Source organism: Gobio gobio (assembly GCF_949357685.1).
Source record: "Gobio gobio genome assembly, chromosome: 3".
Classification (NCBI taxonomy): Eukaryota; Metazoa; Chordata; class Actinopteri; order Cypriniformes; family Gobionidae; genus Gobio; species Gobio gobio.
Genome location: NC_137099.1, coordinates 25,269,636 through 25,295,766, shown reverse-complemented (window position 1 = coordinate 25,295,766; position 26,131 = coordinate 25,269,636). Strand labels below are relative to the sequence as shown.

General features: G+C 37.2%; 1 protein-coding gene across 1 annotated transcript in view; it reads left to right on the top strand.

The window, feature by feature from the left end:
• The window catches only part of adgrl3.1 (adhesion G protein-coupled receptor L3.1), a 125,246-nt gene that overhangs the window by 51,284 nt on the left and 47,831 nt on the right, over nt 1–26,131 (top strand). The window contains exons 5-7 of the mRNA XM_079812256.1: nt 33–47; nt 3,451–4,257; nt 22,782–23,078. Of these exons, the coding sequence (XP_079668382.1) occupies nt 33–47; nt 3,451–4,257; nt 22,782–23,078 (1,119 nt within the window). The remainder of the gene's footprint in view (nt 1–32; nt 48–3,450; nt 4,258–22,781; nt 23,079–26,131) is intronic.

The window sequence follows — 26,131 nt, the reverse complement described above, 5'->3', positions numbered from 1 at the left end:
TTTCTTCTTCTTCCACCCGTTTGTGAATGCAGAAGTGGAGCAGAGAGGTAGGTCCATTACTTTAATGTAATTTAAGTGTGTAATTCACTGTCAGGCTGTTATGGTGTTATTTGATACTAATGACAGATTGGCGATCGGTAGCTCATAATGGTTTATAATAGGAATGCGGAGGAGAAACTTGATCTCAGACCAAGGCTGTACTCCCTGAATTAGACCTCTATTTCTCACTGTCTCCTCTCTCTTGATCTCTCTCAGTGTATCTGGTGGTTTACCATGTATCAGATGAACAGGGAGGTGTTGCCACTGTTTAAAACTTAAGCTGCCGATTTTGCTGACCACAAGATGTGGCAGTGTGAAACTGATGTCTTGCGATGTTATGCCTCTTGAATGGCCTGGGGTGAATCTAGACCGTCAGACTTTAACATAACTTAATTTTCTGCATAGCTAGAGATGATGCATGAACAGTTATCAGATTTATCAAATGGCGAGAAATCAAGTGAAGATTGCCTTGATTTGGAATAGAATGGTATGGTATAATAACAGAAAAATAGCTGTCATTTTTACTGTGTATGTCATTAGAAGCCTCTTAAGCACCCCCCCCCCCCCAATACCTCATCGCTATTTTTTTTTTACCTTAATACAGTCAGCCCTGGCTTCTTGATTGTAATATTTGAAACATGCTATTTCTGTAAAGCTGCTTTGAAACGTTATGTATTGCAAAAAGCACTTTAACAATACACTTGAAATGAACTGAATACTCTGTACTTGGATACAACTTTATAAATTAGAAAAAAAACAAATTTGAAAATTGATTTGACAGTCACAAGTAATAAAAAAAAGAGTTTATCAAAGGCCAAGAGAAGTTCCTGGATTGAGACATATTGTGGAAAATTAATGCATCTAAAACAATAAAAGGAAACATCCAGTAATAGTTAAAATACCAGCCACACTTCCCATGAGGATGTCCCTCATTCTGGGAACGGAATGGTGGGAAAGGGCCATTTCTATGGCAGACATTCCGTGTGACTGTTTGTGCGCTCGCTTCTCTGTTTGTGTGTGACCATGTAAGAATATCTGCATGGTTTGCAGGAGTATCATTATAAATCAAAACAAGCGAAAACATAACACACACACACACACACACACACACACACACACACACACACACACACACACACACACACACACACACACACACACACACACACACACACACACACACACACACACACACACACACACACACACACACACACACACACACACACACAGAGGGTTTAGTCACAAGAGCGTACATTTATACGCTATGCATGAAAGCCCTTCCTGCTGTGTGTGGTTAACCCTGATTTTAAGCCAGTCTCAAATGTGTTTATTGGTCATTGATTTTTCATAGTTCTTTAAAATGTCATTTGAATTACTCCCAGAAAATGTTCCCATGGTTAGAAAATATTGTTGCTATTTTTTCCCAGCAATATATTGTGGGTAAGTTCCTGGAATAGAATCTTAGTATTACAAGATGTAATTCTGCAGGACAAATTAAGGTTGATTTGCATAAAGCTTAACAGATGATTATTTTCATCTTCACATTTAATCTACCAGGAATAATAGGGTGATGATTCTTAAACCCCCCCCCCCCCCCCACGCCACCACACACACATAAATTCTCATACCGTGTGAATTTTCCTCAGGGTTAGAGAATTCTGTGCGACAGATTTTCAGAATCTCCTGAGGGATTCTGCAGGAGTCATGAACTATAAATCGGGTTACTAGACATCAGATATGATTTAATAGATGTCTATCTCTCTCAGACTCAAAGCATGTAGCTTTCTGATAACTTTGGTTAAGGATCATTGCATTTGTTAGCGTGTTTTATGGGTCAATGATATACAAAAGTGTTCACAATAAACAAAAAGGAAAACTCTTTGAAAAATGCTTCTTATATTTGAATCATATTCAATCGGATGATAATTATGATAAAACGGTCAAATTATCTAAAAGAAAGACATTTATTTTTTTGGGGTTGCACCACAAGACTGATTTGGTGGACAAAGGTTTGTTAAAGGGATAGTTCACCCAAAAACGAAAATTTTGTGTTTTTCTGCTTACCCCCAGGGCATCCAAGATGTGGGGGTCTTTGTTTCTTCAGTAGAACACAAATGAAGATTTTTTACTCCAACCGTTGCCGTCTGTCAGCCGTATAATGCATGTGAATGGGGTCCAATTCTATTAGAGTAAAAAAAACATGCACAGACAACTTCAAATTAAACCCTGCGGCTTGTGACGACACATTGATGTCTTAAGACACGAAACGATCGGTTTCTGCGAGAAACCGAACGGTATTTATGCTATTATTTCACCTCATATCAGACGAATGTCATCAGCTCTCCAGACCACCATAACTTCCTGTGAATAAGGTCAAAATACAGACGCGATCATTAAATATATACGTAGATTCCTCATTCGACCGATCCACGCAGGCACTAATGAGGCATCTATGTATATATCTATGACCGCGCCGGTATTTTGACCTTATTCACAGGAAGTTATGGCGGTCTGAAGAGCTGATGACATTCGTCTGATAATAGGTGAAATAATAGCATAAATACTGCTCGGTTTCTCGCAGAAACCGATTGTTTCGTGTCTTAAGACATCAATGTGTCGCCACGAGCCGCAGGGTTAAATTTGAATGTGCTATGTTTTTTTTACTCTAATAGAATTGGACCCCATTCACATGCATTATACGACTGACAGACGGCAACGGTTGGAGTAAAAAATCTTCATTTGTGTTCTACTGAAGAAACAAAGACACCTATATCTTGGATGCCTTGGGGGTAAGCAGAAAAACATCTATCCCTTTAATTATGAATAAGCCGTGAAGCAGTTTTGTTTAAATATTTTTTTCTAAGAACTATTAAGATTATGCCAAACTTAAGCATTTCTTTTTTCTTCATGAAATCTAGATAATTGTATCTTTGTGTTCATTAAAAATATCAAAATGTATTTTAATTCTCAAATTAATAATAATAAACATGCTCATCATAAAAGAGAGTAGGTCATTGTATGTTTGAACTGCATTTCATGTATGTTTAATCTAATAGATAGGACAAAAAAGAGTATGGTAACACTTTATTATGGGGAACACATATTCACTATTAACTATGACTTTTGCCTCAATAAACTCCTAATTTGTAAGTTAGTAAGTTAGCAAGTTTTTGTAGCATTTAAGTTTCAGTATTGGGTAGGATTAAGGGATGTGGAATAAGGTCATGCAGAATAAGGCATTAATATGTGCTTTATAAGTACTAATAAACAGCCAATATCCTAGTAATATGCATTGTAATAAGCAACTAGTTAATAGTGAGAATTTAATCCTAAAATAAAGTGTTACCAAGAGGATTAAATTACATTCAAATGTGTGACTGCAACTCACTCCATCTCTTCCTCTTTCAGTCTTTCTCTGTCCTGGTGTATTGAGAGGTGTGTACCAGAGTGAACACCTCTTTGAGTCAGACCATCAGTCTGGATCATGGTGTAAAGACCCCCTACAGTCATCCAATAAGATCTACTATATGCCCTGGACACCTTACCGCACAGATACACTGACTGAGTACTCATCTAAGGAGGACTTTATTGCAGGTCGCCCTACCACAACATACAAACTGCCACATCGGGTAGATGGCACTGGGTTTGTGGTGTTCGATGGTGCGCTTTTCTTCAACAAGGAACGTACACGCAACATTGTTAAATTCGACCTGCGAACTCGTATCAAAAGTGGTGAGGCGATAATTGCTAACGCTAATTACCACGACACCTCGCCGTATCGCTGGGGTGGGAAATCTGACATCGATCTGGCAGTGGATGAAAACGGACTGTGGGTAATTTATGCCACCGAACAGAACAATGGACGAATTGTGGTCAGTCAGCTCAACCCCTACACATTACGAGTGGAGGGCTCATGGGATACGACATACGATAAGCGATCGGCCTCCAATGCTTTTATGATCTGCGGAATCCTCTATGTCGTGAAGAGCGTTTATGAAGATGACGATAATGAAGCATTGGGGAATAAAATCGACTACATGTACAACACAGAAAAGAGCCGTGAAACGCACCTCAGCATTCCATTCCCAAATTCCTACCAATACATCGCAGCTGTGGACTACAACCCCCGGGACAACTTGCTGTACGTGTGGAACAACTACCATGTTGTCATATATTCTCTCGACTTTGGAAACAATGACAACAGATTGGGCTTTGGTGAGTTTCCCTTTCATTTAAACAAATTTGTGCTTCATATTTTTCCTAATGTGACCATTTTCAATCCAAATTATCTCTGAGAACACCAATGGCACTGAGGTTATTTGCATTTGATTCCCTTTCTGATTCACTCTTAACTGATCTGGGTTTGGTTCATACAACAAAGTAAGGTGTTTAAAGGAATAGTTCACCCAAAAAACGCTGTAAAGAACCGTAAAAGTGGTCCATACATTTTGTGTGTTATATTCTACAATAGAAATTTGTGGAACAGACCAAAATATATGTCTTTATACCTGTTATATTAAAATGTTTTCCCTCCAGTGAGTTGTTCAATTGCTGCAATCAATGAATCTGTGTTGAATTTGAGAACAAAATTAGTTCACAGATCAGACTGAGCAATTCGTTCCCCAAAAAGACTGATTCATTTGTAAGTGTTCTTGAGTTAAGAGGTTACCACAGGGGAAGACTGTCAGTGAATCAGTGAATAATGGCTGAAATGTTGGTCTGTTCATCATGCAAATCTTATTACTTAAAGGATTAGCTCACTTTAGAATTAAAATGTCTTGATAATTTACTCACCCCCATGTCATTCTAGATGTTCATCTCTTTGAAATTACGGAAATTTGAGGAAAACATTGCAGGATATAATGGACTTCAACGGCAACCAATGGGTTGAAGGTCCAAATCAATGCAATTTCAAAGGGCTTTGAATGGCTTCAGAAACTGTATTGATTTGGACCTTCAAGCCGTTGGTTGCCGTTGAAGTCCATTATATGTAGAAAAATCCTGGAATGTTTCCCTCAAAAAACGTAATTTGACTGAAGTAAGAAAGACATGAACATCTTGGATGTAAATTATCAGGAAATGTTAGTTCTGAAGCGAACTAATTCTTTAAGAGGACTTGGAATATAGTGCAAGAACTACTTTTGTTGTGAATTTTTTTTTTTTTTAAATGAATTTTCATTTTCGGATAAACTATCCCTTTAAACGTGTGCTGTCAAGGGTGAAATTTATTGCGCCCACACACAGTCAGAATTTATTTTACAAGTATTGTGCTACTCTGTGATTGTCAGTCACAAATCTATTTTGAAGAACTAAACTGGCAGAGTTAAAAAGCCCTGTCATTTTTACTCACTCATACAAGTATTCATGTCAATGATAAAAGAGACCTTCAGGATTTTCCCCTGACTTCCATTTCCAGAGAATGTTATTGTATAGGTTATCGCAGTCCATTAGTCAGGTTATTTTTCACTTTGTTTTATTCCTCCTTCAAATTTAGAGTTCAGGCACACTACTTACACAGTATTGTATTGCAATTTTAGTCAGCTTGCCAGCTCAGCTGAAATGCAACTGAATTAATCATTATCTACAGTGTAAACTAACAGTTATTATCTTCAGCATCTACTGACATCCCCATTAGAGCAGAGCAGAGTGTGTCTCTTTGCTCTTAACTGGGTCCAAATCGAGCATATTGTGAGATTTGCTTAATACATTGCGAATACTATCTCACTTGCGCTTTTCAGTTCATTACAGAACAACTCACACAACAAGGTAATACTAAATACAACTAATATACTTATTAACTAATTATCTCTGAAGTTTCTGAAACCCACACATTGATTCTGAATCTGAATTTAGTACTTCATTTTCAAAACAGATCTCCAAAGGTGTAAATAGCTTTAAAAAAAATATAGACTTCAATTGCAGGTGCAAATGTATTAAGGTGCTTGTTAATGACCCTGCCTGCATTCATTTTCTTTATTAGAATACTCCACATCAAAGATCTTGTAAAGTGTGAGTTAGAGCGGGAGTGTCAGCTACCTAAGCTAATGCAGATCAGATGCTGTCTAGTAGCCATATCAAAGGGAACAACACCATCTTTTTGTAGTTCAGGTTTTAATTAATTTTTATCTTGGTTTAATTAGTTTTAAATTTAATTTGCGTGTCAGCTTTGAAAAACAGAAAAAAAACCAAGTTATCAAGTACAACAGAAAATCAAGATTTTTGCTTAGAATAGGGATCACGAGTCTGAAGAAAAACGTTTTCTTTTATTAGTAGTACTGAGTGACAAAATGTTCTTTGCTTTGGTCTATTTAAAATGCAATAAACAAGTAGAAATACAGGTATGTGAATCAAAATATGCATGGAAATATAAATATATCAAAAACATAAATGAAAAATTTACATACGTCAGACCTACTTAAAGAAAAACATAATAGGCATGACTAGTTTTTACATACATTTATTAATTTGAATTTGAAATAATGAATGAATGAGTGAATGATTCAGATGACAATGAATAAACTAAACTAAAGGTGTATAAAATTTAAATTTGAGTAACAAAGGGCAAGGATATAAAATATTTTTGTTTTTATTTGGTAATTTATGAATTTGTTTACTTGTGGATCGCTCACCTGAATCCTTCTGTAACTGGAACAGATTTCAGAAAACTGTACATTTAATTATCAACTTACCAAATAAAAACAAAAATATTGTATATCCTTGTAAAATGAATAAGCTAATCCCTGCATCCATTTTCTTAAATGGCTCAGGGAATATGGAGAGAATTCGCAGCTTATATGGACTGCATATAAAATGGGACTTTTAACAATTAATTGTGCAACTCTTTTGACTTTTATTTTTGGTTTGTTGCCACAAACACTGACTGCCATACAACATTTTGCTGTCATAGCCAAAGATTCCCCCCAAATACTATAGTAACTAGAGTTATTGTTACTGCAATAAAACTGAAGTAACTTGGTATTATCTTAAGTCCCTGTCAGAGCAAGTTGGTTCAGTCTACAGTCATTGTGTCAATGCCCCAGGGCAGCTATTTTCAAGTCATGCAAGTACACTTCCAATTTACTGGAAAGGGAAAAGACTGAAATGTCGAAAACTATGTGCCATTTCAATAACATATGTCAGTTCTATAATAAAAACGGACAGCAATGCTTAAATCAGGCTACACCTTTTTTCATTTTTGTCCAGCTAATGCATATGTAGAGTAAAAAGAGCAAGCAATGCCTCTGCCAACAAGCCGATTACCTTTTTTATTGAAAGGCAGGGCTTAATTTTCTAAAACCGCCATATTGAATGTTACAATTTTTCCATTTTACTCTGTAGACTTTGGTTTAAGTGGATTCTTAAAATGTCTTGCTGTTTGATGCAGACCGCATATTCATTTCTTATGGTTTTATAACAACAACTGTGGTAACTGTTATATTTGGTCCCACTTTATATTAGGTGTCTTCAAATTATGTAAAATAAGTACAATGCACTTATTATGTTGATATTTTGACAGAAACTAAGGATAACATGGGATATGTGAGGGCTTACATTGAGAGCTGATACTATTATATCAACTATAGATGATGGGCCTAAGTTTTGTATGTGTGCTGCTTGTCCCTGAACAAAGAGTGTTTCTCATGGAAGAGTTTAAGTGCTCGAGAAAGCTCTGGCATTCAGGTCAGCTGGGAGGACATTGAAGGATTTAGATCTACAGAAACTGTAAAGAGAGAAGATGAAAAGATTGAAAGAGATTAGATTTGCCCGGTTATGTGCTCTACCTTCCTCTTTGTATCTCTGACTTTCTCTTGCTACTTCTCACCTTTCTTTTTCTCCTTATAGGTCTCTCATTGCCACTCTTGGGTGCAAACTCAAGCATTTACTGTACTTTTTCGCCCAATATTTTAGCACAAAAACCTGCATCTTATTCACTACCACACATAATTCAGTTTAACCAGCCGCAATATGCACTGAAACCACCCTGCTGTGTAGCCTAGCACTTTTAAAGGGTTAGTTTGCCCAAAAATTAAAATTCTGTCATTAATTACTCACCCTCATGTCGTTCCAAACCCGTAAGACCTTCGTTCATCTTCGGAACACAAATTAAAGGTATTTTGATGAAATCCAAGAGGTTTCTTACCCCACATATACTGCAACGTAATCACCACTTTCAAGGCCCAGAAAGGTAGTAAAAACATTGTTAAAATAGTCTGTGTGACTAAAGTGGTTCAACCTTAATTGTAAGAAGCGACGAAAATATATACTTAGTAAAAACAGTGCAGCACTTCCGGGTTCTACGTCAGAACGCCTCCTGCGTCAGCAACAACACACGTGTCATGGTGCTTATGTGAACGGCGTCGGAGGCTGACACAGAAGAGAAGAAATTGTTGAAAAAAAGTTGTAATTTAAAGGGATAGTTCACCCAAAAATGAAAATTCTGTCATCATTTACTCACCCTCAAGTTGTTCCAAATCTGTATGAGTTTCTTTGTTCTGCTGAACACAAAAGAAGATATTTAGAAGAATGTTTGTAACAAAGCAGACCATTGACTACCATAGTATTTTTTTCCCTACTATGGTATTCAATAGTTGCTCTCTCTGCTTGGTTACAAACATTCTTCAAAATATCTTCTTTTGTGTTCAGCAGAACAAAGAATCTCATACAGGTTTGGAACAACTTGAGAGTGAGTAAATGATGACAGAATTTTCATTTTTGGGTGAACTATCCCTTTAAGTATTCTCATAGCTTAATAAAATGAAAGTTGAACCACTGTAGTCACATGGACTATTTTAACAATGTCTTTACTACATTTCTGGGCCTTGAACGTGGTAATAACGTTGCAGTCTATGAGGGGGTCAGAAAGCGCTCTTCTGTGTTCAGAATTTGTGTTCTGAAGGTCTTTCGGGTTTGGAACGACATGAGGGTGAGTAATTAATGACAGAATTTTCATTTTTGGGTGAACTTACCCTTACCCTTACCCTTTTTCGTATGTGATTTTCTTTTCAGACCAATCCGTAAATAAACAGCAGACGAGCTGAAAGAAAAGGCTAATTTATTGTCTGACACTAGTAGGCCCTTATAGAAAACCCCCGGTTAACCTAAGCATTATACAACTTTTTATTGCTTGTCACAGAGAAGAAAGGAAGTCAAACAAGGAAGTAAAAGTATTTACTTCTTAAACAGCAGTTCAGATTTTTTTATTCACTATGATGTTTATCAAAAAGTCAGTTCCGGATTCTTCCTCTGCTATTCACTGATGCTTAGGAAATAGTCTGTTTGTGAGCACCACCAAGTCGTAATGCGTGTTAGGATACACGGTATCATAAACTCCATCAAGTACCAGCAGATATTAAATCAACATCTGACTGGTTGGATCTTTCCGCTTACCAATGATCCAAAACACATCTCAAAATAAACAACAGAATAGTTCACTGACCACAGAATTAAGATTTTGCCATGGACATAGTAGTCCCCTGACCCAAACACCATAACAAGCCTGTTGGATGAGCTGAAGAAAAGAGTCCACCAGCTTAGACCTCTGAATTTGAAGCATCTGGAGAGATTCTGTATGGAGGAATGCCATATGTTCATCAACCTTATTATGCATTTTAAAGAAAAAACATAGCTATTGGCAAAGAAAAAGAATTTGTTTTCTTTCAACTATTTGGCTTTAATTAAAGGTTAGATTTTTGTAAATGAAGAGTTCAGATGCAAAAGCCACTTCGGTCAAAAATTAGATAACGATACTGAGTTAATTCTCTCCGCATAGTATATGTTCATAAAATACTTTCACTTCAAACCAACTAAATCCCAGCCTCAGCCCATTCAGAAGTTCCGGTACTTATAAACCTATACATAGAAGCCTGACAAAAATGCTTATTTTAAATAAAAACGTCAGACGGACTTATAGGCTTTTGCATCTGAAGTCTTCAAATATTTTGAATGAAAGACTAAGACGAGATTTTCACAGTCAGTTTTACTCATATTTACCAAGGGTGCCAATATTTGTGGAGCGCACTGTAAGTCTATAATATTTAAATACCAATGAAGCCTAGTCTCAAAAATGTCCCAAAAGTTGTATTGTGTTTGTATGAAATTAGTGAAACTGAAGGTGTCAGAAGGAACAAGAAACAAACACCATCATTGCTATCGGTGAATCCGACCAATCGTGAAACAGTTTTGTTGTCATCAGAGCTTGTGCAGCCTCTAAAAAAATTGCAGAATGAGGCAGCTGTCTGCTCTTGAATCGCTCTTGCAAGTACTTTAATGACATACATCTCAAGTCAGACAAAATTTCTAACCTGCTTACACCTGTAGTTTTATGTAACAACAGCGTCATGTGACCAAATCATAAATCTTATTGGGGGGCGAGCTTTATTCAGAGTGTGATGGAAAATAGGTTACAACACCTCTTTGTAAAAAAAATAAATACTGTTACATCGACGGCAGACATTAACAGATGTTCATTCAGATTAAAATGTTTATCGCACCACTTTTTCACATTGAACATCTTGTTGTGAACACACCTTTAGTCTGGTGCAATTAACATTATAATGTTAATGCCCATGAGCAGTAAAGTGAATTTTGTTGTACATTTTTGTGTACATTTTCTATTAATCATGGTAGTAGCTCATCACAGTGGAGAAAAGCGTTATAACCGGGCAAATATCCAGACCAGCTGTGCAGTCGAGCGTTTAATCAGCATTTTCAAAGAGCCAATTCAGGTGTCTGCATCACAGTGGTGGAGTGATGCTGTACATTCCCAGTAAAGTATGCCGATTGGGATAATCTGCTGCATCCTCCACAATGTAGCAATCAGAACAGACCCACAAGATCGGCAATTGCGCTATGCAAATTGTTAGCGTTCATTATTATTACGTGATTTGCAAAGCTCCTTCTGTGAATACGATGCTAAAACAATACAGTCTGTGCAAATAACATGCTCTCAGTATCAGCAGTGAAATTATTTTATTTATTTTTATCTCACATACACGACTGTCCAGCAAAAGATCACAGACACATGCTTTAAGACATATTAGCAAAACTTTAAAGGTTGATAGAGATTAAAAGATTTCTGCGCCGTTAAGCATGCAAAGCGAAATAAAAACATGCACATGTGTTTCACATGTAGCCCTCAACATCTTGAAGTCTTACTGCAGAGGTGATAGCAGTTTAATCTGCTTTACTTTGAAGCGGGCTCTCAACAGACTAACTCTCTCCTTCTCATACCCTGAATCCTCTCCCTCCAGGTTTGCTTTACCTCTAATGCTAATGTAATATGTTTGGATTGGCACCATGTATAGTTTAAGTGGAATAGCCTCCATGCTCCTTTAGTGGAGTGGATACTTCTGTTCTCTGCTTTTATTAAATGAGAGGATGTCTTACATACGGTTAAAACTCTCTCCATTGGCAATTACATCTCAGCACAGAGGGAAAACTTTATTTAAACCGATCCACAGGAACAAGAATGCACCTGGATCTGCCAGCAGGGAGTTTAACACAGATCAATCAGTAATGGAGTGATGTTCACACTCACACTTGTGTGTACATTCTTCAGAGCTCAGAAGCATTTCACAGTAACACCCTCGCACATAGACTCAACAGGGTCCAAAATTAATGTTTTGCTGCACCCGCCAGTAGTCGGTGAATTGGAAATATTTACTGCTCCAAAAATATTTCTAACAGAACGTGCAACTGTTTTTTGGATATTTGTTTCATAAACATATTTATAATACTTAAATTATTTGATTAGATATTTCATTTAATTAATATATTTTTGACCCTATGACAGTAGGACTGAGTTGTTTTTCCTTGAAAAACTGTAACAAACAACACAGATCATTGAGTCACTCACATCGTCATACACAAGCTGGTGTCTGTCTCGCAGTGATACTGCATCTGTCACCAAAACGTGAAGACACGTCATTATTTTGTCCTTCATATTTTTGTTTTGATGGCTTAATGCTAGAAAGTCAACACATGAAGTTTGGGATGAAATATAACTTCCCAACCATGGGCCTGGGGCCCACTAGGGGGCCTCAGCAAACCACTAAGGGGGCCTCAAGATGACTTGAAAGGATTTAAAATAAGCAAGGGCAAAAAAACTACAAATCAATATCAAACATTTTTAAAGTCCCTATCCAGGGCTTTTGAATATTGTTGCCAAGTGAAAACTGTTGAGATCCACTGCTGTAGGCATTATAGATAATCCTTTAATTGTGCATTTTCCACTGAGAAAATGTTATTTTCTGGACCGTTTGATTTGAATAGCTTATATCATTTACACCAGTGAGGGTCAGATTCTTACTAGTGATCATTCTTTCTTACTAATGTCCAATTATTCAGTTGTTCAGTTCAAAATGTTATTTTGAGTCAGATGAATCAGTTGAACTGTTTCACAAAACAAGTCTAAAGAATTTGTGGCCCCACTTTATATTAGGTGGCCTTAAGTACTATGTACTTACATCAACAAATAAGTACAATGTACATACTGTGTTCAAATTGTATTGCAAAACACCGTTGCTGATATTGAGGTGGGATACGGGTAGAGTTAGGGACAGGTGTGGTGATATGGGTAAGTTTAAGGGGAGGGTTCGGTGTAAGGGAAGTGTCAACTGTGTAATTACAAATGTTACTACAGAAATTAATTACAGACGTAATTACATGCAGGTATTTTTTTAAATGTACGTACAATGTAAAAACATGTATGTACACAATAAGTGCATTGTATCAAATTATTAATTCAAATGTTAGTACATAGTAGTTAAGGCCACCTAATATAAAGTGGGTCCGTATTTGTTTCTAAATCAGACGGAATCATTCCCATAGTTCATTGAACCAAAAACCATCTAATTTGGACATGAGTGTGAGTCAGGTTAGCTATATACTCACTGTCTCACTGAAATGAGAATCGAGTATTTGAAGTGAGAATTGATGACTTGATGAGGTGAAAAGTAAGTTACTTTAATAGCTGAATTATGAAAATGTTATAAATTAAATATAAACTGCAAATATGTCTGAGACTTGATTGTAAGAAACTTTTATCAGCAGCACATATGAAAGAGTGTTGGTTTTAATAAATTGCATTTTATTAAAATTTATTTTTCAGCCAAGAATTTATTTTTTAAATCCAAATCATATTTAGGTTCTAAATGACTAAATGAATTATGGTTTCAACAAACTTAACTGAGACATATGAAAATACAATAACATGTATTATATAATAAAAGCAATATGAGTCTACACATGGCTTTATTGCAAGCTTTTTGTACATGTAATATCCCACACCAGAATGTCAGGGACCACATGGGAAGCAAACAAAGAAAGAACCAGTCCATTTAAATATATTTTTTTAAATGTTGCAGTCCCTTAGAAATTTAATGTTTTGTTTATTTGGCAACACACATTTTTACTCACATTTGCTGTTTGGCTAGAGTTAATTTTGGACCCTGCTCAATATACATTTACACATGTACTCACACACACACATTTACACAGACTGCTGACCTAGAGCATCTTGCCATGTAGATCTGAGAGGATAAGAGTGCGGATTACAGTGGTAACCCCACCAAGGGGACTTATATTGCTATTACCATACTGCTGATAACAGGGGAAGAGGAGATGAAACTGGGCTTTCACTTTTCCTCCCTCTTTGTGCTTTAGAAGTATATTTTGCATCTTTGGGATTATAAATGCTCTCTTTTTTGATTCTTTATTTCCTGAATTCCCTCTTTTAGGACTTTTTTTTCTATATTTCTCTGTTAAACAGTGCAAAGTATTTGGACACTGAAGTCACACTTAAAAATGTGTGAATGTCGCTGCATTATTTACATAATATAAAACCAAATGGCATTTGCATACAAAGGATTCTAGACCTTTTCTCAAAACTAATGTCACTGAGCCATTTTTGCAATTACTTTAACAGATTGGTGTCAATGACACAAGAGGTGTTTAGACACAGCATGTTATCCAAATATATTTTGTGCCTAAATATTTTGTCTTAATTTGGAACAACATATCTTTGTTTTATTATTTAAAGGCTGATTTTTCAGCACCCATTACTCCTTCAGTGCCATATGATCATTCAGAAATCATTCTGGGGTGTATTCTTCGAAAGCATTGTTAACCAACTATGGTCGCAATTTCTGTCATTACCAACATTCTGTTTTCTGAAATCATAGTTCCAATTAACATTTGCAATCTTGTGTGATGGCTCTCGAACTGTGGTTAGACACATAGTTTCTTGTTGCCATGGGGACTTCAATAGATCATGCTCTTGTGTACAATGTTGGGCAAGCTAACATGCAATGTCCTTCATTCCATGTAAATGTATTAGTGCTGGGCAATCTATTAATCGCGAATAATCCAAAATAAAAGTTTGTGTTTACATAATATACAGTATATGTGTGTACTGTGTATAACTATTATGTATATATAAATACACACAAATGCATGTATATATTTAAGAAACATTATGTTATATCTATATATAAAATATTTATATTGATATATAAGATAAATTATATAAATATATATACAGTATATACATGATGTTCCATGCAAATATTTACATGAAGGAATGTGTATTTATATACATACATAATAATTATACACAGTGACAGTACACACACATATATTATGTAAACACAAACCTTTATTTTGGATGCGATTAATCGTTTGCCCAGCACTAAAATGTATATACCTTCACATCAGCATCTTGAAATTATGTTGTGGAGAAAGCTGCTGACTGAATGAACCGCATGTATCTGAGAGTAAATTGTACGTCAGTAACATACTGCATGTTGACATGATTTAAAAAATGAAAGGCTTTCTGTTGTTTGTGTAAACTATAATAATCTGACATTATCTCAATCACAAATTGACTAAGCAGAAGTTATTACTCCACCAACTGCATAATGTAACGACAGTCCTATATTGTCGAACCAACTTGGTTCAAACGATGGAGGTGCAGTTTTGTCCTAATGTTTTGGGAAACAGTGGCAACTAGTTAGTTAATTTCTTTAACTAAGCAGCGAGTTGCTGTACGTTGTTGTTTTTGAAACACACCCCTAATTTGGTGCCCAGGAAACATTTCTTATTATCAATATTGAAAACCAACATTTATTTGAAATAGAATTTTTATTTATTTCAAATTTCAATTTTATATCATTATAAATGTATTTACTGTCAATTTAATCCTTGCTGAATAAAAGTATTAATTTCTTTTATTAAAAAAAAAAAACTTACTGAGCCCAAACTTTTGAATGGTAGTGTTTTTATGAAGTATTTGTTCTATATTTACTAGTGCTGGGAATCGATTAAAAACTAATTAACGAATTACCGGTAATCGCATTGTTTTCTGTAATTAACCGTGATTAATCGCAAGTTTTTAATATTTTGGGAGTTTTTAATATTTTGATATTGTAATAATTTCAGTTACTCTCCAAATTAATGAAGAAACAATTTAAAGACAGCATATTTAAAATATTTGTTGTAATGGCATCTTTTTATGAATGAAGGCCAGTATCACTGATACTAATGTCTCTATGAAACATTATAATGACATTACATTACAGTATAAATGAAAGCTACCAATTTCAACATTTATTAGGCTTTAAAAAACAACTTTTAATTTAAGTGAACTTAAAACAATCTTTAAATAAACCCATTATAATAAATGTTATATTTACATGTGGCCTTCCCTGTTAGACATATACAGAAATGTAATAGTTATCAAACACCTTTCTTAACTGCATAAATAATACATGAAATATAGATTTATCATCTTTTCTCTGTTCCCGTTGTTCTTTGATGAACATTAATGACAGACATCATCAGTGTTGCTGTCACTTTAAGATCGGGCACTGCCGAATATGACGCGGATCTGATGCACTGTCACGCGCATCTCATTTTCTCACGTTCATTTAAGACGTTATTTAACTCATTTAAGACTCCTATTATGAGAATACTCGACAAAACTGGCATTTTGGTCAAATTCTCTGTGGTGTTGTGTGTTCAAGAGCGAAAAAGAACTCGATGTGTGCACGAGACTGGCGCAACTAGGGTTTGAGACGTAGCCACACAGACAGGACACTGACATACAGCGAGTTCTCTTCTGTCTTGTCGCGCTTAGATGGTTTAAAATCATTTACATGAATAAGACCGATCGTATAATGTAACGCTAGGCGAAAATGTATATAAAAACGAACGCTGCGTTAATTGCGTGAAATATTTTTAATGCGTTAAAATGAAAAAATTAATCGGCCGCATTAAGGCGTTAATTTGCCCTGCACTAATATTTACCCAAAAGTAAATGCCACTTTGATATTTTGTTATTCTATGCAAAGACATTCATACATTTATAATTGACTTAAGTGGGACTTTTATGTATCTATTCATGCTGCATTTTTGTTCAATTAGTTGTGTGGATATTTTACCAGGTTTTAAAATTTATTGTAAACAGCAGCACAAGCTTGCACCAATCACTGATTTCCTGTGTGGTTGCCATGACGCTGCCGTCTGATTGGTCTTGGTCAGCAAGGTGACATTGTTTCCTGTCTCTGTGTGGGCTGAGGCATATTTAACAGGACTGTGTGCATTAAGCAGCCCGAATTCGCTGTTCCGGTCACACCTGAGAGTATGACCAAACATCAAGTGACCCGATTTCATACAGGCCAGTTGTCGGAAATAGACATCCGACTATATATTGCCTTCTCTTTCATGTTAGTCTACAGGAAGAGATGGACATAACAGACCACGCTGGAAGCCCACTCTAAAGTCACTCTGCCTTTAAAAGTGTTTTGAGTAATAGAGGATAAATGACCTTTACCCTCAAGGAGTGAGTCAGCCATCTTTCCACCGATGCAGAGAATAGAAGACTTCCTTTGATCAGCCGCCAATCAAAGCACCCTTTCCATTGGAAAACACACACGTTGCCCTCTATCTGTACCCCTATTGTGTCTGAGTGGGCTGTATCACGGAGATGACAATCTAGAGACATGGAGGGCACGGCAGACAGGCGGTCATCGGCAAGAAAGGAGCGATGAGGAGATTTGGAAGGTGGATAAAAGGGCTGGTTTGTCATTTAATGGCTTCTGTGAGAAAAAGCAAGGGAGGGTGCCATGCCTGTCTGTGAGCGTGTGTGTGAGCGATTAGTCACTGTAGAATGCTCTGCTGCTTTCAGAGTCTTGCCTCAGTAGCTCCTCACACAGACAGTTACAGAAATAGAAACAGGAAGTGCTTTCATTTCACTCAGCGGCCCTTTAAAATCACAGTCAGATTTGCCGCACAGAGGGAGGTGGGGGGGGGGGGGTGCTAGAGAGAGAGAAAAGAGGGCAGGAAAAGTGATGAGAGGAGATGTGAGGGGATATTTGGATCAGTGCATCTCTATAATAAGCCAGAGCTGTCTGGTGGGATATAGTCTAAGAAAGAGGAACTATCTTTCGTTCTGAAATGCTAACGAGGGCTCACGCTGCCATATGATTGCACAGTTTTGTTAGTGCACATTTTCAGGTATAATTTATGCACAGGCAAGTACATCATGTACTAAAGGGCAGGGTCAGTGGCGGATCCACAATGTAGGCAGTACTGTGGCGACGTACTCTGAACAAATATATTAAACAGCACAACTGTTCTAACATTGATAATAATATGGAATGTTTCTTGAGCACCAAGTCAGCATATTAGAATTATTTCTGAAAGACCATGTGACACTGAAGACTGGAGTAATGGCTACTGAAAATTCAGCTTTGCCATCAGTGTCAGCGATATGTATGATAACTCAATATTGATGAGATTTTATTAACAAAAAATGTCATTAAAGCACTTAATGTACGCTAACAAGATGCTGCGTCTGATTGCCATTCTCAGGGAATCCGGTTAAATAAATGAGATGTTCCCTGTTGAGGGAACATCAACGCCACATCATAGTGCTGATGCTATGGGAACGACAATACTCGCGCCACTATACTAAGAGGAAGCCTGCATCACATGTTGTGAAAAGTTTTTCACAAGCACAGCACTGTAAGAACAGGAAGGGCTCAACCCAAAAGGACCTGGGATCCTGGGGTTGAGCCCGCATCCACACTATAACACCTGGTGAATGTGTGCAGGAAGGACCAGCCTACCACAGCACAAACATCTCACAAAGACGCTCCTCTTGATAGCGGTTTTGAAGCTGCCACACTTTGGGTGGAATGGGCCCTGACACTTAGAGGCGAAGTGACACCGCGTGCCTCATAGGCAAGGGAAAAGCGCATCCGAAAACCAGTGAGATATAGTCTGCCTGGAAGCAACTAAACCTCAGTTGTGCCCCCCAAAGCAGACAAAGAGTAGATTTACAGCATTGGGCTGAGCGGTGAACATAAATCCTGAGAGCCCAGACTGGATGTAACTTGTTAAGCCCCCTCTCCTGCCCCTGAGTTTCAAACGGTGTAAGGGAAGAAGGCTTGAAGAACAACAGGATGAAATGCTGATGAAAGCACATTCAGGACGTAATCTGGCCTAGGGTGTAATATCACCCTGACCAGTTCAGGAGCAAAATCCAGACAGGACTGAGTTTGCCCATTCCTGCTCTAAGTGTTTGAAGGGAGCATCTGACAACCCCTTTAATACAATAGAAAAATCCCATGAAGGAACCTGCAGTCTGTAGATAGGACTCAGCCATAAAGCACAGTGCAAGAAAGGACATGTTTCCCCACCAAATCCCCTTCAATGTGGTTGTGGCAAGCAGAAATAGCATCCACATACACCTTCAGGGTATTGGGGGTCAGTCCGGCTGAAAGACGCTCTTATAGTGAAATTTAGTACTTAACCAACTGGGCAGTGAAAAAGAGACCAGAATCAATGAGCTTGTACCCCTCAGGGACCACACCCACAATTTCCAAATCTCTGGTCTGGGAAAGACTGTCCCATGAACCTGGGACAGAATCTCCCACAGAGAGTCTTCATGGAGAGATACCAAGGGCGGCTTTACCATGCCATCCAGCCCCAGAGCAGCTGGAGGACTGAGAGAGAACCGGAGGGGGCAGTGGGTGGACAGCCCACCCTGGTGATTTATGTAGGCGACTACCAATGTGTTGTCCGTCCACACCAACACATGAGCCCCTGAGATCTGGAAGAAAGTGTCTCAATGCTAGAAACACAGCCCTCATCTGCAGACATTTGATGTGCCAAGAGAGATGAGGGAATTCCCAAAGCAAAAGCATGGGTTTTAATAGGGGATAAAGCTCATTGTTATTGAGCCACCACTGGAAGGGTCTCATGTGCAGTAAACCTAATGTTATTATTTTGGCACCCATGAGACCCAAGCAGTACCTGGCATTGCCGGATGAAAATATCCTGGCCTAACCTCAGACTGCCTACCCTGGTGAGAATGGAATCCACCTGAGCCGGTGACAGTTGTGCCCACATCATGGTCAAATCCCAGACACCCCCGAGAAACTGTTCTCTGACTTGGGGACATGACACTTTTCTTGTGATTCATCTTGATGCCAATCCACCGAAGCCAAAGGAAGCCGTATCTGCTGCAGTATCCCTCAAGAGCTGATCGAGCATGCTCAACTCCCAAAAAAAGAACACAAAACTTTTGTCCATCGTCCCCAGGTCGGGGACTAGATCAGGGGCAGGGCGAAACACATCTAACACATCTCCCAACTTCTTTGTTGACATTTTTGACCAAACTCCTGCTCTATAACAGACAGACACAGACAGTTTTGTACACAATGACAGACAAAGCAACTTCTGAAGACGAGATGGTGATGCTCTCGCGCAGGTGTTATTTGTAGACTTTTGATCAACGTGACTTCATCTTTGGCCAATTGCTTAGCATCTCATGTGACTCAGACACCGGCTCACACTGAAGAGTGCCACATAGCGTCAACACCATGATAAGCTGTTGATGTTCTCTAAAAAAGGGATCTTAAAACACTCAAAAACCATGAGCAGAACAACCGTGTAAACAGACAATGAACTAAAAGAAACAGAGCTTAAATACACAGACAAACCAATCAACAAAATGAATAACTGGTGCAGTTGACAATCAAATTAATGAAAACCATAGAAACAAACTGAAAACTTGGGCTGTTTCTCAATATGCATTCTTAAGCAATCTTGCATCCTTGTGTTCTCGTACTACGTCATCATAAACCGCTGAAGTTCAATTGCATTACTCAAGATCGCAAGTACACAGGACGCACAAAAGTACCCGGATGGGTTCTTGATGTCGATGATGCATTGAATGCAGACTTGAGAGAATGTGGGTGGTCAATGTATGGAAGCCTGTAAGCTTTAAACTTGTCATTCTCACTTGAGAGATTCCCGTTGCAAGCTCACAGATATGTGATGGCTTGTGAAAGTTTTGTTTTGCTTAATTAAATGAAAGTAAAAAAAGACCAGAAAAAAAGCCTGCAGTATTTCTATTAGCATATTAAAAAGAATCTTACCATTAACAAAGCATAGGTAACATTAAATGTACATACTCATTTTCACAAATACACACTGTAAAATGAAATGATATAAAAAATATGAAAATAAATATAGTATGAAAGAAATGTTTTAATAGGTTGTGATATTTGTTTGCGATGTTATGTTGTATTTATTGTGCATTAGCCACTAATAATATGTTGGAACGGTCAGCTGAGTAACAAGATCGCAGCACATCTCAATTGTCACAAGGATGCGTTCTCTGTCCTCGCATCTTTCCTTCCGTTTGTTCTTTCAAATTTACCTGGCAAGACCGGTCTCCACAAGAACGCAAGTCCGTTCTTTGCGTTCTTGGAATTGTGAAATAGCCCTAGGAAACAGAACTAAAACCCACCCAATAGGGCTGCACGATTATGACAAAAATCATAATTGTCGATTATTCCCTTGAAATTGTAATTGATTATTAATTACGATTATTCTATAGCATTAAGCCTCAAAAGTCAAATGTTCATTGGTTTGGTTTCTTTTAATAAAAAAAGTTAAAATATGCATGGTATTATAATGTTATACTAAAAATAAAAATAAAAACAATGGGGGGAAAAACTTAAGATAACCTGTAGAAAAAGAAAAAAACACATATTGAGTACACAGAATAATCTAAGTTGACTTTTTTTTTGTAATTGCGATTAAACTTTATTGAACGATTACATAATTGTGGCATCCGTAATTATAATCACGATTACAAATTCGATTAATTGTGCAGCCCTACCACCCAAAACTGTCCGTAAATCGATTTCAAAGTTCTGATTCGTTCATTTGTCTATTCATATAGGCATATTAAAAAAGTTTTGTAAAAATATATATGTAAAAAAATGCATGTCATTTTGGTGTAGTTCTGTTAACATGGTTCATAGACATGAACAATATTAAATGTAATTATTTTTGTTAATTTAAGGAAAAACACTGTAGAAAACATTCCCAGGTTATTTTTAACTATAGTTTTTTTAATTAGTTTTAGTACTGGGGTTTAGCTGTTTGTTTAAAATGGTGGTGCCTCTTCACCTGGTGCAAATCATCTTTGAGCTAAAACAGTACATCAATATATAAAAATCAAGATAATATAAAGTTATACATTTTAGTTACAGTAAAAATATATTTTCATTCGTCCTAGAGCAGAGCCTTGTGGGATTTATTTGTGCATTCTTTTCATATCCACTTTTTATTAAAGTACATCACCATGGCCAATTCACTGACAAATATGAAAATGAAAAAAAAAAAAGTTTTTTTTTCTTCTGGTAGCATATCTATCCTCTAGTGTTCTTCAGTCCTTTAGTGCACTTCAGTACTTTTTTCCAGCAGTCACTGCGGCAACAAGAGCATCTCCAGATAAACACGGCCAGACAGAGAGACAGGGAAAAAGACAAAAAGAAACAAAAAAAGAGTGGGTAGCTATCTCTTTAGTTTTTGCTCTTCGCCTCTCTCTCTGTGTGTGCCAGTATGTGTCTATCCACACGCACATGTATTATAGACAGAACTCTTACAGCATAGTTTAGTCTAGCCCAGGCTTTAAGGGATGTTTACTCCCTGTCATGTGATATCCTGAGCTTCCGACACAGAATCTTTCTCACTTTATATCAATAAACAAAGTTACATATATGCATTTGACTGCTATATGCCTGATTCAGGCCCTCAGGTGTGTGCTTGTGTGTTTGAGAGAGAGACAGACAGGAACAGAGCATGCCAGTGGGGAATTATGACGTTTAAACATCATCTATCTTTGCCTCTCTGAAGTCCTTGCACTCAGGGATCGGGCCTGTCAAAACATACACTCCCAACTGCTGCACAGGGCACAAAGACACACACATTTACACACACAAACACTCTTCAGAAACCTGACTCATTCAGTCATCCCTGAAAGAGCAGAGATGTCTAGAGAGAGACAGAGATAGAAGATGTCTCTGTTTTAGCAGTACATTTTGGGCAAATGTCTGCGCTTAAACTGCAGTATAGACACAATGTATAATTTTTAAAAATATGAATGTGAAATGTAAATAAATAGAGTATTTTTAATTGATAATTGACATGTCAATTATGTGTGTGTGTGTGTGTGTTTGTGTGTAATTTAATAAATTGATTGAATTATTGATTTTTTATTAATGAATATAATTATTATAGAATATATATGTATACATGATTTTAAACTGTAATATTTTCTATGACAAAATGTGTAATATTTAAAAATTGTAAGAATTGTAAATAAATATGAATGTCAAATGTAAATAAATTGTAAGTGTTAAATCTATTTCTCTTTCTTACAGATCCTCCTTCTTCAGTCTTGCTTCCAGATGCACTTCCTCCAGTGCGCAGCTCCACGAATCCTCCACGCCCATATACGGGCACGCTCCGTCCCTCTCTCACTACTACCACGACAACCACCATGGCTCCACCTCGCCGCCATAACAACATCCTCCCAGAAGCCCTGACACGGTCACCTCCCTCCCTGCAGACTCCGGTCGCTGTTGACTATTGTGCCCCACGTCTCACTGCTGAAATCTCCTGGCCACGGACCCACCAGGGACAGGTTGCTAAGCAACCGTGCCCACCTGGCACCATAGGTTAGTAAGAGAGTGATTAATCTATTATTAGGGGCAGTGTGTGTGTGGAGGTTTATTTTGTTTAATGTGTATTGAATAAATCAACGCTTAGGCTTAGCTGTGTTGCGCTCTTGGAGAGATCTGATACACTTCAACACTACAACAAGGCTGCTGATCAAATGAATGAAAGAATTAATTTGTAATTCTAGCCTGTAATTAATTTATCATCCCAGTGTTTAGAGCTAAACTCATCATTAGTAATTCTTTATAATTATGTTCAGCAATAGGAATTACCACAGTACAAATAGTTACAGTAGCAACTTATTATTTAACCTAAAAAAAGTGGCCAAAAAGTGGACACTTAAGGCATGATTCAAATTGTCAGAATTTATTGCCCCAAAATGAACACTATCCCATAATTTACTCGCCAGGTGTATATGACATTCTTCTTTCAGACGAATACAATCAGAGGTATATATATAAAGAAAATGTCCTGACTAATCCAAGAATTATAATTAGCCAAAAAAACAAAAACAAATTTGAAGCTCAAAAAAGAGCATCCAAGTTTAAAACTTAATGTATTCAACTTACAAAAAAAAACGTAACTGGTGCAACGTATGACGTCAGATGTAACGTAAGCATTTTGAACTGCAAGAGGCATTACACTTTCTTTGTAAGTTGAATACGGAAGGCGGTCTGGCAGAAGCTAGATATTTTACTTTATAAAGTTTTAAATATGCTTATTTTTCTTACACAAACCCATTTATTTGCTTCGGAAAGGCCTTTATTAACCCCCTGGAGATGTGTGGATTACTTTTATAATGGATGGATGAACATTTTTAGGCTTAAAGGTCCCGTTTTTCGAGTTTTTTTGAAGCTTTGATTGTGTTTACAGTGTGCAATATAACATGTGTGCATGTTTCGCGTGTAAAAAAACACAGTATTTTTCACACAATTTACTTATCTGTATACCGCTGTTTTCACTGTCCTCAAAACGGCTTGAAAGATTTCCCTGTTCTATGAAGTCCCTCCTTCAGAAATACGTAATGAGTTCTGATTGTGCCAGCGGTTCCCGTGTTGTGATTCGACAGCAGCTTAGGGCACGCAGAGCGCACGTTACCGGAAAGGTCACGCCTCTCACCATAACGGAGATGCATGCGCTCAATGATCTCTAAGTACAGCGTCCCTGGGAAAGCCAAACAAAGGTGACTTGACTCTGGGATGAAAATAACAGCGTCTCGACGACATGGCGACAAACAAACTATACAAACGCAACCGAACGCAACACTTCCTCTTATCCACGCGGGAGCAACAAGACCACGCCCCCTTTTCCGCGTACTCTTGTGGGCGGAGGTTAGTCGACAAACTGTTCTACTGACGTAATTAAAGCAGGAAATACCAGGATGTAGTCCTAACTAGCCATTCGCTGTAGGCTTTGAAAGGGAACTTCTGTTAAATAAAATATCTCGCTTGGCATTGAACTTTGAGCTTTATAATTTTACAGGTATTATTTATGCTCTAACAGCAACATTACACACTAACTAAAGTTTGAAAAATGGGATCACGAAGAACAGGACCTTTAAAATTTTGGGCTTCCATTTACTGCTATTATAAAGCTTGGATTAGCTAGGACATTTTTGTATATAACTCCGATTGTATTCGTCTGAAAGAAGTATGTCATATACACCTAGGCTTGAGGGTGAGTAAATCATGGGGTCATTTTCATTTTTGGGTGAACTATCCCTTCAAAGGTACCCAAAAATGGGAACTGGCATCATTCTTTCATTCCAAACCTGTATGACTTTATTTCTTCTGTAGAATATAAAAGACAAGAAATGTTTTTTTTGTTTTTTTTTTATAAAAATCAATGGTAATGCTCATAAATAACAAAAATAACAAAAAATTGTAATACATATAGGCATAAATGTGATTTGAGAGCTAGAGGATATGATTATCACTTTATAATAACTTACATGGCTTCATAAGATTTGGAATACAGTCCTCATGTCAAATGGACCACTTTTATGGTCTTTTTGTCATTGTTGTAGCCTGTTGGTTACCATTAATTTTCATTTGATGAAAAAAGAGCTTTCTGTTAAACATCTCATTTTGAGTTCCACCAATAAAAGAACATCATACAGGGGTGCGTTTCCTGAAAGCGTCGTTAGCCAACTATGGTCGCAAGTTCCGTCGTTATCAGAATAGTTCAACGAGTCAGTGTTTCCCGAAACCATAGTTCCAATGAACGTTCGCAAACAGCATCGCAAAGTTGCGTGGTTGGAACAACAGCTCTCGACCTGTGGTTAGAAGCATAGTTTCTTGTTTGCATAACATGTGGACTTAATAAATCCTTCTCTTGAGCAAAATAAGCAAGCTGACATTTAGTACAACCTATATCTTTTATTTAGAATACATACAAATGTCATTTAATGTCTTTTAGTTTGTCAAGAGATTTAAAGCACTGTTTTTAAAGAGTGCGCGTGTGCTCTAGTACGTAAGGACGAGCCAATGATTGAATCTGAAAATAAAGCAAAATAAGTGAGAAAAATTTGCCATGTTTATAATTTATAGAAAAAAATCTAGCATTAATTCAACCTTAAACGGATTCATTAAAAGAAGTTATTACTCCACCACCTGCGTGACATCAACCAACGTGGTTGAACGACAAATTTGCGACAATACAGTTTCAGGAAACAATCGTCATTAGCTAGTTGATTTCTTCAACGATGCATCGTACTATGGTAGTTAAAGGACAACTCCGGTGAAAAATGAACCTTGGGGTAATTAACACATGGTTACAGAGTAGATCGTTCTCTGGGATGCGTTTTCATGAAAATCGAATGTAAAGAGTTTTATCTCTAAAAACAGATTAGCTTATAGCGCTAGTATATGGGGCATAGAATAAGTCAAATTAAATCGCTAGTTAATACCACTAACAAGGCTCAAAATAGCCTCACACTAACATGGTAGCATAATGAGGGTCCCTACATGCAAACCGAAGCATTGAGAACTTTGTAAGTGTACAAACAGTTTAATAAGAAGATACTTTATAAAGACAGACAGGAGCCATCTTG